Source organism: Oncorhynchus kisutch, linkage group LG28, assembly GCF_002021735.2.
Source record: "Oncorhynchus kisutch isolate 150728-3 linkage group LG28, Okis_V2, whole genome shotgun sequence".
NCBI classification, from domain to species: domain Eukaryota; kingdom Metazoa; phylum Chordata; class Actinopteri; order Salmoniformes; family Salmonidae; genus Oncorhynchus; species Oncorhynchus kisutch.
The window spans coordinates 7373715-7388186 of NC_034201.2; the positions used below are offsets into that span (position 1 = coordinate 7373715).

At 42.4% G+C, this 14472-nt stretch overlaps 1 protein-coding gene and 1 long non-coding RNA gene across 3 annotated transcripts; one reads left to right on the forward strand and one right to left on the reverse strand.

Moving 5' to 3' along the window:
* The first annotated feature begins 1010 nt into the window (after positions 1-1010).
* Positions 1011-3177, forward strand: LOC116358113 (uncharacterized). Of its 2 annotated transcripts, none has more exons than XR_004205962.1 (3): positions 1011-1548; positions 1779-1927; positions 2030-3177. It is a non-coding gene; the product is annotated as an uncharacterized LOC116358113 (long non-coding RNA). The 2 variants fall into 2 exon arrangements; XR_004205963.1 differs by having other exon boundaries at positions 1878-1927.
* Positions 3178-3441: 264 nt separating this feature from the next.
* Positions 3442-12950, reverse strand: LOC109873349 (transforming growth factor beta-1 proprotein-like). Its single transcript, XM_020464995.2, has 7 exons — positions 11269-12950; positions 7740-8009; positions 7405-7482; positions 7145-7292; positions 6524-6674; positions 6240-6350; positions 3442-6098 (listed from the first exon to the last, which is right to left on the reverse strand). Exons 1-7 carry the CDS (start codon positions 11606-11608, stop codon positions 6051-6053), a joined length of 1146 nt encoding a protein of 381 aa, XP_020320584.1. The 5' UTR covers positions 11609-12950; the 3' UTR covers positions 3442-6050.
* Between the last annotated feature and the right edge of the window lie 1522 nt (positions 12951-14472).

Here is a 14472-nt window from a genome sequence, read left to right on the forward strand (position 1 = left end):
TAGGTAATGTCATTTACAAAATAGCCTCCAACACTCTACTCAGCAAACTGGATGTAGTCCATCACAGTGCCATCCGTTTTGTCACCAAAGCCCAATATACTACCCACCACTGCGACCTGCACGCTCTCGTTGGCTGGCCCTCACTACATATTCGTTGCCAAACCCACTGGCTCCAGGTCATCTAAGTCTTTGCTAGGTAAATCCCCGCCTTATCTCAGCTCACTGGTCACCATAGCAACACCCACCAGTAGCACACGCTCCAGCAGGTATATTTCACTGGTCATCCCCAAAGCCAACACTTCATTTGGCCGCCTTTCCTTCCAGTTCTCTGCTGCCAATGACTGGAACAAATTGCAAAAATCACTGAAGCTGGAGTCTTATATCTCCCTCTCGACCTTTAAGCATCAGCTGTCAAAGCAGATTTCCTGATCACTGTGCCTGTACACAGCCAATCTGTAAATAGCACACCCAACTACCTCATCCCCATATTGTTATTTATCCTCTTGCTCTTTTGCACCCCAGTAACTCTACTTGCACATCATCATCTGCACATCTATCACTCCAGTGTTAATGCTAAATTGTAATTATTTCACCTCCATGGCCTATTTATTGCCTTACCTCCCTACTCTTCTACATTTGCACACACTGTACATAGATTTTTTTATTGTGTTATTGACTGTACGTTGGTTTATGTGTAACTCTGTGTTGTTGTTTTTGTCGCACTGCTTTGCTTTATCTTGACCAGGTCACAGTTGTAAACTTATTCTCAACTGGCCTACTGTCACGTTCTGACCATAGTTCATAGTTTTAGTGTTGGTCAGGACGTGAGCTGGGTGGGCATTCTATGTTGTGTGTCTAGTTTGTCTATTTCTATGTTTGGCCTGATATGGTTCTCAATCAGAGGCAGGTGTTAGTCATTGTCTCTGATTGGGAACCTTATTTAGGTAGCCTGTTTTGTGTTGGGTTTTGTGGGTGGTTGTTTCCTGTCTCTCCTGTGTTCTCTGCACCAGATAGGACTGTTTCGGTTTTGCCACGTTTATTGTGTTCATGTTTAGTTTCGCTGATTAAAGAACATGAACTCTAACCACGCTGCATTTTGGTCTTCTCCTTCGACGGAGGAAAGCCGTTACACCTACCTGGTTAAATAAAGGTGAAATAAAAAATTAAAAAATTACATGCAACACTTTGGGGTGGGCACCCACCTGCCGGAGTCATTGAGAGATGATTTGAAATAGTTTCTCAGTGTGGAAGTACTCCCAGTACTTTTATTTGGTAGAAGGACAAAATGACAAGAATATAACTGTAAAAAGTGTAAACTGTGCCTAGGAGAGAAACACCTTTCCACTGCAAGAAACACAACTTCCAACCTCTTGAAGCACCTGCAAAAGCATCACGCCATGACAAAACTCACAGCGAAAGACCCCCAAGCCTGACCACTGCTGCTGAAGATAACTGTAGACATACCTCCTCCAAACAACCCAGGCTTGATTTGAATCATTCAGGAGGACAGGCTGTAACCCAGGGAGAGCTGAACATGCTTGTAGCTGGGTATGTAGTAGAGGAAATGCTGCTATTATCCAGTGGTTTGCAGGCCTAAGTAACATAACATTGACATTGTTTACATTGAGTGAGAATGCAAAAAGTAATATAAAGAGTGTAACTCAAGTAATATAAATAGTAGTATAACTAATTACCTTTCCCAGGGAGTAATAAGTAAAGTAATGTGTTACTGTTGAAAGAGGAAACGCGTAGTAGGTAATATATTACTTTTTTTTTAGTTATGGCTCCAACACTGGTGAAGGTGATGCTAATTGACATTGAGCCCCTACCTTCCCCCTCTATGCTTGCTGATAGAGGTGTTTGTTGTTGCCTCTCAGCAGGGGGAACCATCAGGCCCAGGCCAAATACAGCCTATGGCACAACAAAGGTAGGCTACTGTCTGTCCACACAACTATCAAGGGGAAAGGGGAAATGGTAGATTTAGCCATTTAGAAATATGTATCATATAGTTTTGTTGACCTCTTTATAGATTGGAGTGACTGTGCTGTCCAGGATTTAGGCTGAGACCTGGGCAGCTGATGGAATGCCCGCTGCCCTGGCTGGGTCTGCACTGACATGGCAGGCCCCTAGTCCACCAAGAGCCCTAAGGAGCTCTTAGGCACTTCTTTCTGAGTGGGCCAAGGAGCCACATGGACAGTTGGTGTGGGAAAAGACCATTCAGGAATGGTAGATGGGAGACAGCAGGAAGTTTACCTTATCTCAGAAACTTGAGGTAAATTGCGGGGCCCCCCACCAAAAAAAATACAATAATAAAAAATATATATTTTTAGAGGAACTCAGTCCGGCTTTAAACTTACTCTTGAATGTTTGAATAGTAGAGTGCACAAGGTTCATTTTCGAAACTGTATCATCAGTTCCTCTTGTCATGTCAGTCATTGCATACCTTAAAGAGCTATTTATAACTTGTCAGAAATGTCCAGATCAAGTTTTCACCAGGTTTTTAGCCCATAGATATTGTTGTAATTTTTTGGTCACTCAAATATTACATGAACACACATTAGACATGGCAAAATGTTATTTTCACCCCATGACAAAATGTGTAGAATTGCAATAAATAAGCTTTAAACTTGCAAACACGTTCTCCACCAACAAGAGGGGTGTGAACAGTGTGTCATGAACAGTGCTTGTGCCCGCAGAAATAGACGAGTCACCCACGGGGGGGGGGGGGGGGTCTTCCCCAATGCTGGGAACCCCTGATCTCCATGAAGGCAGCTGCCACTTCATTAAAGCTAATTAGATGCCATTTACCACAGCACACTGCATTTTTTCCCCACAGGTGACAGTTTTTGCACTCTCTATCAGAAACTAGACTGGCCTTCTTTGACGTCGCATATTTAAAAAAAAAAAAAAAATCATTCTGTTTTGCAAAAACTCCCGCATTACCTATTGCCATTACTAACCTTTAGATGTACGAGATAACATACCAGGTCACAAGGGCTGCCGAACTTTGAAATTCCATCTGTCACTACAGATTTAAGTAAAACAGCTTTTAGTTTCTTCGCATCCCACTTATGTAACAATCTACAGAATACCCTACAGTTGGATGCATTGGTGCCTTTCGTACAGTTCAGAGAGTTGGTAGAGGACGTCTTCGCTGAAGAATGTAGATGCTTTTTTTTATGATTGTGTTTTTCGTATTTCTTTTCGTTGTGTGTTTCATATGCTCCTGTGTAATTGCTTGGTCTTGTCATATCGATCTCAATGGGACTCCCCTGCCTAAATTATTAAAAAGATGTATAAATATATATATATATATTTATATATAAAATGTATTTATATATAAAATGTCAGTGATTTACTGGGAAAACCTTGTTCAACACTGTAACTTTGTTTATTGAGTCAAGCCCCTAGAGGGCACTAAAGACCAGACAGGGGCCGAGAAAGCCTGACATAATATTGTCTCAAAAGGCAGCCTTTAATTTGTACAGCCATGCTTCAAAATACAGTTTACTTGTAGATTAACTTTAGAATAATTGAACATGTCGTGGACACCTGGGTATCTCGTTATTAGCCATGTGTTCACCCCTGAAGATGAGAACCCTTTCATTCAAGCTACTTTATCTTCCTCCCCTTATTCACTTGTATTGTGTTAATCACCTACAGACTGCCTCCCACTGAGGGAGTGGTACTGCATTTCCACCAGATGGAATGCACTGCGGAGAGGGAAACGTGAAAAGTGGGCTGCAGGTGTCTGCAAGCACAAAGACTCTCACATGCACTTAACCTTGAGTGAGAGCCAACCAGCACTATCACGTCGACCTGACATACCATCAGAGAGTGTCAGTCAAGCAACCTGTTAATTTATTTATAGTTAAAGGCACACAGTATCTACAAATTATGTCAACTGTTGGTCAAGTACGCTTAATCATAATTTGTTTATTTTGTATTTTATATTCCATTACCTTCTTGAGACTTGATGAAGGGGTGTGATGAAGATGCATTCCTTTAAAAGATGAACGGCAACTAATAAGTGGGAGTTCATGCTATTGTACATTCAGTATTTTGAGTAACAGACCCAAACTAATCCCGTCTCCTTCCTCTATACTTCCTGAGGAAGTGCCCCAGGGAGCATACAGTGCATTTGGAAAGTATTCAGACCGCTAGACTTTTTCCACATTTGGTTACGTTACAACCTTATTCTAAAATGGATTAAATACATTTTTCCTCATCAATCTACACACAATACCCCATAATGACAAAGCAAAAATACATTTAGATTTTTTTTGGCAGCGATTACAGCCTCAAGCCTTCTTGGGTATGACGCTACAAGCCTGGCACACCTGTATTTGGGGAGTTTCTCCCATTCTCTGCAGATCCTCTCAAGCTCTGTTAGGTTGGATGGGGAGCATCGCTGCACAGCTATTTTCAGGTCTCAAGAGATGTCCGATCTGGTTCATGTCCGGGCTCTGGCTGTGCAACTCGAGGACATTCAGAGACTTGTCCCGAAGTCACTCCTGCATTGTCTTGGCTGTGTGCTTTGGGTCGTTGTCCTGTTGGAAGGTGGAACTTCACCCTAGTCTGAGTTCCTGAGTGCTCTGCAGCAGGTTTTTGTCAAGGATCTCGCTGTACTTTGCTCTGTTCATCTTTCCCTCGATACTGACTAGTCTCCCACTCCCTGCCGCTGACAAACATTCTGGAAGGTTCTCCCATCTCCATAGAGAAACTGGAGCTCTGTCAGAGTCACCATCAGGTTATTGGTCACCTCCCTGACCAAGGCCCTTCTCCCCCAATTACACTGTTTGTCCGGGCGGCCAGCTCTAGGAAGAGTCTTGGTGGTTCCAAACTTCTTCCACTTAAGAATAATGATGGAGGCCACTGTGTTCTTGGGGATCTTCAATGCTGCAGAAATGTTTTGGTACCCTTCCCCAGATATGTGCCTCGACACAATCACAGGTTTTCGCTTTGTCATTGTGGTATTGTAAAAACTAATCTGGACAAATGACGGACCATGTAAAAATACAGTTGGTCACTAAATCCATCTAGAAGGACCACATAAAAACGGTTGGCTGGTATGCCCTCACCCGTCTAAGCGGTCGGCTGTGAATGCCCTCAACCGCTATATACTTAGAACTGATTGGTTTGGTTCTGCCCACTATAGTGCTGTCCGGTTAGAACATGATGTTGAGGCCCATCACTGTACTCTTGATAGTCTCACTCACTCACTCACTCACTCACACACTCACACACACACACACACACACACACACACTATGTTTATATGATTTTGGTAATCCGAATGATTTGGATTCTTATTGTTGTGGTTATTTTCGACGCTCACACACAACAGTCAGACTTTCATGTTACTGTCGACAATAAAAAGTCCTCAGACACATGAGTCTTCTCCATCCAATAAAGGTTAAATAAAAATAAAAATAAATAAAATTCAGACAGCAATAATGCTCTGACTTGAGCGGGTGGGTGCAGTGTCCAGATGCCCCTTTCCAAGCACTCTGTTTGTTTGGGAATGGCAGGGCTATGATGGGTGAGGGATAACTTAGGTAGGCTGAGCAGCCAAACTAACGGGACTTAAGGGAAACTGAAGGGACTGTGAAGGGGAAGTTAGGTAGAGAGGAGAGGAGGGGGACAACCTTTTTTACAGGTGTAGATTGATGAGGATTTGTATTTAATTTAATCCATTTCAGAATAAGGCTGTAACGTAACAACATGTGGAAAAAGAGAAGGGGTCTGAATACTTTGTGAATACACTGTAAATACTGAAACACAATGACAATAAGACAAGTCTATTGACACACCCAGGACATTGGCAAATCTAAATAACTATTAAAAAACTCCATAAACCACTATGTAAATAAAAAATTTAAATAAAAAAACATCCACTAATCATTGAATAGGGAAATCCTCGGCTGGAAAATATGGCAAATAATATTATTAACATTGGGAAATGATGTCTGGACTACATCCAGATTTTCGCTAGGACTCCATGAGTACAAGGAAATAGGATGAATAAGAAAATGGATATATATGTAATTCTAGCTACACTTGCAGGACTTAACAATCATATTGGATAACTGCTCCACCTGTGCAAGAAAAGAAGAAAAAAAGGAAGAGTACCTTCAGTGGATAGACATTGTTCCGAAACATTTTAACCCAGCAGCTTCGTTGACTATCATTTCAATTCAGTGAGGATGTTATGAGTTAACAATACAGTATTCACAGACCTTGTGTTGTCTACCCACATAGTAGAGAATGGGTAGGGGCTCCAAGACCTGTGGAACACAGCAAGGTTGGGCAGAGGCTCCAGGATTGTGGTGCTTATACAGAGCCAGTACCTGTGGTTAAGTAAACAAAAGGTTACCAGATATCTCATGGAACAGTTACAGACCATCTTGTTCTGAATATAGTCTCAATCTCACCCCGTGGCTATATGGTGGCATTACTGTACAGATCCTTTAGAGACAGTAAACAATAGGGAGGCTTACAGGTACATGATTGGTAGCATTACCTGGGAGTACTTGTTCTCTGTGTTCCATATATAGGTGCATGGGCCAATGCAGTAGTTAGCAAAGTAGCCAGTGGGTTCATGGATCCATTTCCAGCCCAGGTCCTTACGGAAGTCAATGTAAAGCTTTCGCACACAGCAACTCTCCGATTTGCTGGGGGTACACACACACACACACCTGTGAGTTATACTCCTCATCTCTTAAAAACAGGGCATTAACAAGGCGTCTATGTAGGCCTACAGTATATCCATCAGCTAAAAGAGATTATAAACTGGGTGGTTCGAGCCCTGAATGCTGATTGGCTGACAGCCGTGGTATGTCAGACCATATACCATGGGTATGACAATACATATATTTTTACTGCTCTAATTACTTTGGTAACCAGTTTATAATAGCAATAAGGCACCACGGGGGTTTGTGGTGCATAGCCAATATACCACGACTAAGGCCTGTATCCAGGCACTCCGCGTTGCGTCGTACATAAGAACAACCCTTAGCCGTGGTATATAGGCCATATACTACACCCCCTTGTGCCTTATTGCTTAATTAACACACATTTAAGAGACATTCATTTGTAGTTATAAAATGTTTTCTTGGGCAGGTGGAATAAAGAATAGTCTCACTCTGAGCAGATCTCTTCAGTAGTGCTTTGTCGTTTCTTCCGAGAGCTAAGCTGGCTGTGGCGTTCCACAGGAAGTGACATCAGTAAAATGTGAGGCTTTGGCATGTTCGTGAAGAGAGTTTCTTTATCTCCCCTTGGCTTGTTCATCCCTAAAACATTGACACATTTGTCAGTAAAGAGATTTACAGTGGAGCTTTGTCAGAAAAAGTGTGGCTTGAGTTGATTTCAATATAGTGAATATAGCTAGTAGACTGCAAATACCTGATATTTCAAAGAGGAATTCTTCCATTGCTTTCCCACATTCACAAGGCAACTTCAATTGGAATCCTTGCTCCTCTCCTGGAAAATGTTGTAAAAATCCAAATATAAATTGTGTATCAACTTTTTTTTTTTTTTTTTAAACCTGAAGGAATAGGTCTGCTGTTTTAGGTGTAAAAGTCTATTGGAAAGTTCTTACACATGCTTTGCCATAGGCCTTCTTTGTAGCGCCACTTAAATCAAACACAGATTTGTAACAGGATATGATTGTCAGTGATTCAACAGACTGTTTGTGTTATGCAATTATGACTACAACCCTAAAGGAAATTGTAACTTACCAGCCCCTTTCAGCCACTCCCTCAGAGTCTGTGTAACATCAAAGGAGACCCAGCGATTGGCCCATTCCTTTGAGACAAAATGGGACTTCATGTAACGTGCCTTATCTCCAGTGCCTCTGTAGAGTTCCAGCCTCTGCTCACTGCTGTCGTGCATGCCACGATTTTTGATGAGGAGACGGAGCTCAGCTTGAGAGAGCAGTCGATCTGTCCCCAATACAGACCGCATCTCAGACATGTTGAAGAGCATTTGGTACTTACTGGTGTTCTCACCTGGGGAAGAAAGAGAGTCCATCCGTGATTGTTAATTATTTATACTACAGGACCAGCCGGTGTAAGAGAGGAGGCCATAGAGAACGCATTTGTACCGGTAATAAAACTATTGTGGATAGATTCTGTTATATAAAAAGACACTCTCAGGGAGAGGCGAAAGCAGTTTCAGGTTTGGCTTTGCCTCAAATACTCTCCGCTGGAGCCAAAATTACCCCTGTGAGTCTGTAACAATAATTACACATTGGAAAGGCCGCTGAGGAAGTGAGCCTGCTCTGGGGGCCAGATCACACCACGCTGTAACCTATTGCTAACTCTAGCATCTATTCACAAAGGTATCTTCTGCCGGGGTGGGGGAGGGGGAACCCCAGCCATATTTCCATGTTACAGCGGTTGCTTACAGAAGACCGACAGAAGACAGAGGCGACCACCTGTGCTAATTAGCAATCTAGAGTGCTTCGAACACCTGCGTGTAACAGAATAAGGAAGCCAAAAAAGTGTTTTAATTTGATTTCACCTTTATTTAATAACCAGATAGGCTAGTTGAGAACAAGTTCTCAATTGAAAAATATTGTTGGCTGCAACTGTGTTAAAACAGTATATAATTGTAAGTGTATCATTTGCATTTGTGAAGTAATTTTTTATGTGATGTAAAAAGAGAGGGCTTTATGTTTCCAAAACCTTATTGCAAGTGAGGATTATTAACGTTTATAAACATTAAAGCAGAGTGTGGGGATTGTAGTTCACATGGTCCCAGCCTCTGGGCGATACTTACGCCTGAGAACTCTGAGCAGAATGCCACCTTGGGTTCTCGAGAGCAAACCATGATGCATCACCACATAGCATTACACTAAACGAAAAAGGGAGCTATTCAGAGGTCACGATCATGAGAGCTTCTAGGGCAAACCTAACCGGCTCAGTGACTGCCTGGACAACAAGTTTACACTGCAGAGATTTATACTGTCTGTAGACAGAAAAGGGGAAGGATCCAGCAAAGGGAAGGAAACATCTGGTAGGGAGAGGTAAAAGGTTGAGGCAGACCGTGGTTTTAAACACAGCAGACAGGGCCATTGCAGTCAGTTCAGTAAACCAATGGAAGAAAACACCCATTTCCAGTCAACAACCTTATCTAAAGGACATAATTATACACATTTACATCCTAAAAATGTTCCACCAACTGCAGTTTCTAAATTTGCTCAGTCAGAAACTACAGCACTATTTCAAATGCATCATATTCACAACATATGACATGGTTGAAATAGCCTTGATTAGCTTAATCGTTTGCATGTCTGCTAACCCTCTCTGCATCATCCTACGTCTCACAATCCAGTGTGGTGAAAAGGTTGACAGATGCTTCATGGTTTACAGGGATAGAAGCCATATTATTGGCGAGGGCACGACTTGAGTCATGTAACAGAATGTATCCTGAAGTGTTCCTTCCTGCCAGCTGTTCAGATAAGCACACAGGAATCAGTCCGAGGAAACCTCCATTGCCCCATCCATCGGTCTCACCCTCCACATTCTAAGTGACAATATGGTCTAACATTACTCTGGTCTAGCTGTATAACATTGAGCCACCTTGCGAGATTGCTGACTCTGTTTGGCTACACTTTTCCCACATCGGAGAGTACATCAGTGGTCGGTTGACGGTTCTGATAAGGAAATCGTTCCTAAGCTTTGCCCAGGAAAAAATTACATAGAATTGTTAAAATGTCCCCACCCCCTCTAAATCAAAACCAAACATGGAATCCATGTTGTGTCTAGCTTAGCAAACACACTGGTGTTTCACATGTTTGTCTAGAATAGATAATCAGACCCGCAATTGGTTAACTTGCTGCCACAGACGGGAAGTAGAACTAAACATGTTTGGTTTTTATTTCGAGGGGGGTGGTAGCATCTGACAATTGGACTTAATTCATTCCTGGGCACTGCACAGCGATGCAAACGACAATTTCCTTATCAGAACCGAACACGGATATACTCTCCGACGTGGGAAAAGGGTTGCCAAATAGGCATAGGTCTGCAAATATCTCACACGCCTCTCCAATGGTATGCCCTAAGACGAAACCTTTAAAATAACTGTACACAACGGCCAGCCTTGATTAAAGATTTATACCTTAAAAATCAAGCTTTGAAGAGCCCCCTACACACATCAAGCATTTAACACGCCTATACCTGACTAAAGTAAGGCTAGGGAAACATCCACTTTAACTTGACAAGCTACTCGCAGGCCTGGGCAATGCCAGTCCTCGGGGGCCTGATTGGTGTCACAGTTTTTGCCCCAGTCCCAGCTAACACACCTGACTCCGATAATCAACTAATCATGATCTTCAGTTTAGAATGCAATTAGTTTAAAATCAGGTGTGTTTGCTAGGGATGGAGAAGAAGTGTAACACCAATGAGGCTCCCCGAGGACTGGAATTACCCAGGCCTTATTATCTGTGTAAGCAGCAGCATGCACAGATATACAGGTAGGTTCAGAATTATTGGCCCCCTTGATAAAGATTAGCAAAAAAATACTACAAGTCACACAAATACCAAGCTACATAACATGCTCAAAACATTTGGAAATGATATTATACTAATACAATTGCACAGAGAAATATATTTTGTTACAAGTACCAAAATATATTTTGTTACTTGCAATGGCATGGTGTTATGGGGCCATTTTGTTTCCACTAGTCCTGGGGCCTTTGTTAAGGTCAACAACATCAGGAACTTTACAAAGTACCAGGACATTTTAGCCAAAACCTGGTTGCCTCTGCCAAGAGGATGACACTTGGCCACAATCGGATCTTCCAGCAAGACAATAACCTAAGCACACATAAAAAAATCCACAAATAAATGGTTAATTGACCACAAAACCAACATTTTTGCAATGGCCATCTCAGTCTCCAGACTTGAACCACATTGAAAACCTGTGGTTTGAATTGAAGAGGGCAGTCCATAAGCGCAGACGAGGGTATCAAGGATCTGGAAAGATTCTGTATGGAGGCATTTTTTATTTCACCTTTATTTAACTAGGCAAATCATATAAAGAACAAATTCTTATTTTCAATGACGGCCTAGGAACAATGGGTTAACTGCCTTGGTAAGGGGCAGAACGACAGATTTTTACCTTGTCAGCTCGAGGATTCGATCTTGCAACCCCTTGGTTGAGATCCCAAGATCCCTTCCAATGTGTCCACTAATCTCATAAAACATTTTAGAAAAAGGCTTGGCGTCGTTATCCTTGCAAAGCTAGTGCACTGAGTGTACTCACTTTGTTTCATGTTGAACTTGTGGACCTCCTTTGCAAAGTATGCCTCCTCTTCTGCATCCCGAGTGGGCGGTATGTACGTCTGCACCTGCTCCTCACTCAGCTCCACTGTGATGTTGTAGATGGACATCAGGGAGGTTGGGACCTCCTCAGAGTCTCCCTCCTGGTCAATCTCTGGCTCCTTGGGCAGCCGCAGCTTGCTCAGTATCTGTCCACGAATGGCCTCAATACGTTTCCTCTTCACCAGCTCCAAGTCCAGTGACTTACAGGTGGACATGGCTTCACTCCGACACACATATTCCAGCGCCAATAAGGCAACCAGCGTCAAACATTCTGCCCTCATGGCCCACTTCAAAAGAGGAACGACGTCTAAAGACAGCAGGCTTTGAGAGATGACTATTATGTGGATTTTACCGTCCTGTTTGAGCTCGTCGAGTCCCGTTGCGGGAGCTTATTTTCAATGCACTACTCCTGCTGCTGTCACAATACTCACTGAAACACAGGAGGCTCTTCAGGATCTCAAGTTGAGCTCCTCTGTGACTGGCGCACGCTGTGGAACCGAGGTCAGACCACGGAGAAGCACCACAAGAGCTCAGCCTAGACTGAGTCACTGTCTCACTGGTACGGTGCCTCGCAAACTCTCAGTGCTCCCTAGAGGCAGTCTCAACTCAAGGAATGAATGAACTACAGCACATCACCACATTACTACCTGTCCCTGGGACCCAAATACACACACGCACGTTAATATAACAAACAAGCTCTGGAAACAGGTGGCCCTGTGTAAACTGTGAGATTTGGAAAGTCATGAACTATAAAAGGGAAATCTCAATGAAAATTGTCAAGTTGTCTCAAATTTCTTCCCCACCCTCTATAAACTTTAAATTTGTTAAAATCCATTCCTAAGCACATTTATTTGCAAATGTGACAGTCTTCTTACAACATTACTGAAGAAATTTTTGTCAATTGACCCAATTCCCTTTCCAAGCAAAAGGGCCATTTCATTAGTGTAGAACAATCACAATATTGAGAAGTGGTCTTTAAGTTATTCATAAACACATGCACACAGCATATTGCATTAAGCATAAGAAATAGCTAGCTTCAATTCAAATTCTCCAAGACTGATGCTGTCACTCACTAGACCAGTAGACGCACTTTCCAATCCCAGCCTTGCCAGAGAACACCACAACAAATGAAAGAGCAGAGACATCCTAACAGCAACAACAAACTCGCCCACACGTAGTTACAGCTCCTTCTCTAGTCTTACTATATTCAGATCCAGTTAGTTAAAACGTTTCAGACTAAAATAAAAACTCTGGACACAATATTTCCTGTTAGACCCTACTGTTCATGCATTCATTGTGCGGTTTCTTTTACTAGTCATCCTCAGCCACGGATATTTTTCTCCAGTTCCTCTCTTGCACAAAAAATGTATGACACTAAGTCCAGGAAGTGAGCAGCATTGTGAAAACTTCTGCCATTTCAAAGCACAGAGCTGCTTGTTCTGTTAGCTTTGCTGGAAGACAACACATGGAAGAACTTAAAATAACTGGTTGATTTGCTAAATTCAATCCACCTGCAAGTGCTAAAAACGTAGCATCATCCATAGTATCATCTAAAAAGACTGGCATGGCAACAATATCTTTATAGTTCATATACAGTTGAAGTCGGAAGTTTACATACACTTAGGTTGGAGTCATTCAAAAAATTGTTTTTCAAACACTCCACAAATTTCTTGTTAACAAACTATAGTTTTGGCAAGTCGGTTAGGACATCTACTGTGTGCATGACACAAAGTAGTAATTTTTCTTATAATTCACTGTATCACAATTCCAGTGGGTCAGAAGTTTACATACACTAAGTTGACATCCTTTAAACAGCTTGGAAAATTCCAGAAAATTATGTCATGGCTTTTGAAGCTTCTGACAGGCTAATTGACATAATTTGAGTCAATTGGAGGTATACCTGTGGATGTATTTCAAGGCCTACCGTCAAACTCCGTGTCTCTTTGCTTGACATCATGAGAAAATCAAAAGGAATCAGCCAAGACCTCAGAAAAAATATTTTAGACCTCCACAAGTCTGGTTCATCCTTGGGAGCAATTTCCAAACGCCTGAAGGTACCGCGTTCATCTGTACAAACAATAGTACGCAAGTATAAACACCATGGGACCATGCAGCCCTCATACTGCTCAGGGAGGAGATGTGTTCTGTCTCCTAGAGATGAACGTACTTTGGTGTGAAAAGTGCAAATCAATCCCAGAACAACAGCAAAGGACCTTGTGAAGATGCTGGAGGAAAAGGGTACAAAAGTATCTATATCCACAGTAAAACGAGTTCTATATCGACATAACCTGAAAGGCCGCTCAGCAAGGAAGAAACCATAAAAAAGCCAGACTACGGTTTGCAACTGCACATGGGGACAAAGAACGTACCTTTTGGAGAAATGTCCTCTGGTCTGATGAAACAAAAATTCGAACTGTTTGGCCATAATGACCACCATTATGTTGGAGGAAAAAGGGGGAGGCTTGCAAGCCGAAGAACACCATCCCAACCGTAAAACACGGGGGTGGCAGCATCATGTTGTGGGGGTTCTTTGCTGCAGGAGGGACTGGTGCACTTCACAAAACAGATGTCATCATGAGGAAGCAAAATGATGTGGATATATTGAAGCAACATCTCAAGACATCAGTCAGGAAGTTGGTTGCAAATGGGTCTTCCAAATGGACAATGACCCCAAGCATACCTCCAAAGTTGTGGCAAAATGGCTTAAGGACAACAAAGTCAAGGTATTGGAGTGGCCATCACAAAGCCCTGACCTCAATCCTATAGAACATTTGTGGGCAGAACTGAAAAAGCCTGTGCGAGCAAGGAGGCCTACAAACCTGACTCAGTCACATCAGCTCTGTCAGGAGGAATGGGCCAAAATTCACCCAACTTATTGTGGGAATCTTGTGGAAGGCTACCCGAAACGTTAGACCCAAGTTTAACCATTTAAAGGCAATGCTACCAAATACTAATTGAGTGTATGTAAACTTCTGACCCACTGGGAATGTGATGAAAGAAATAAAAGCTGAAATGGAGTCAACATGGGCCAGCATCCCTGTGGAACGCTTTCGACACCTTGTAGAGTCCATGCCCCGACGAATTGAGGCTTTTTTTGCAACTCAATATTAGGAAGGTGTTCCTAATGCTTTGTATATTCAGTGTA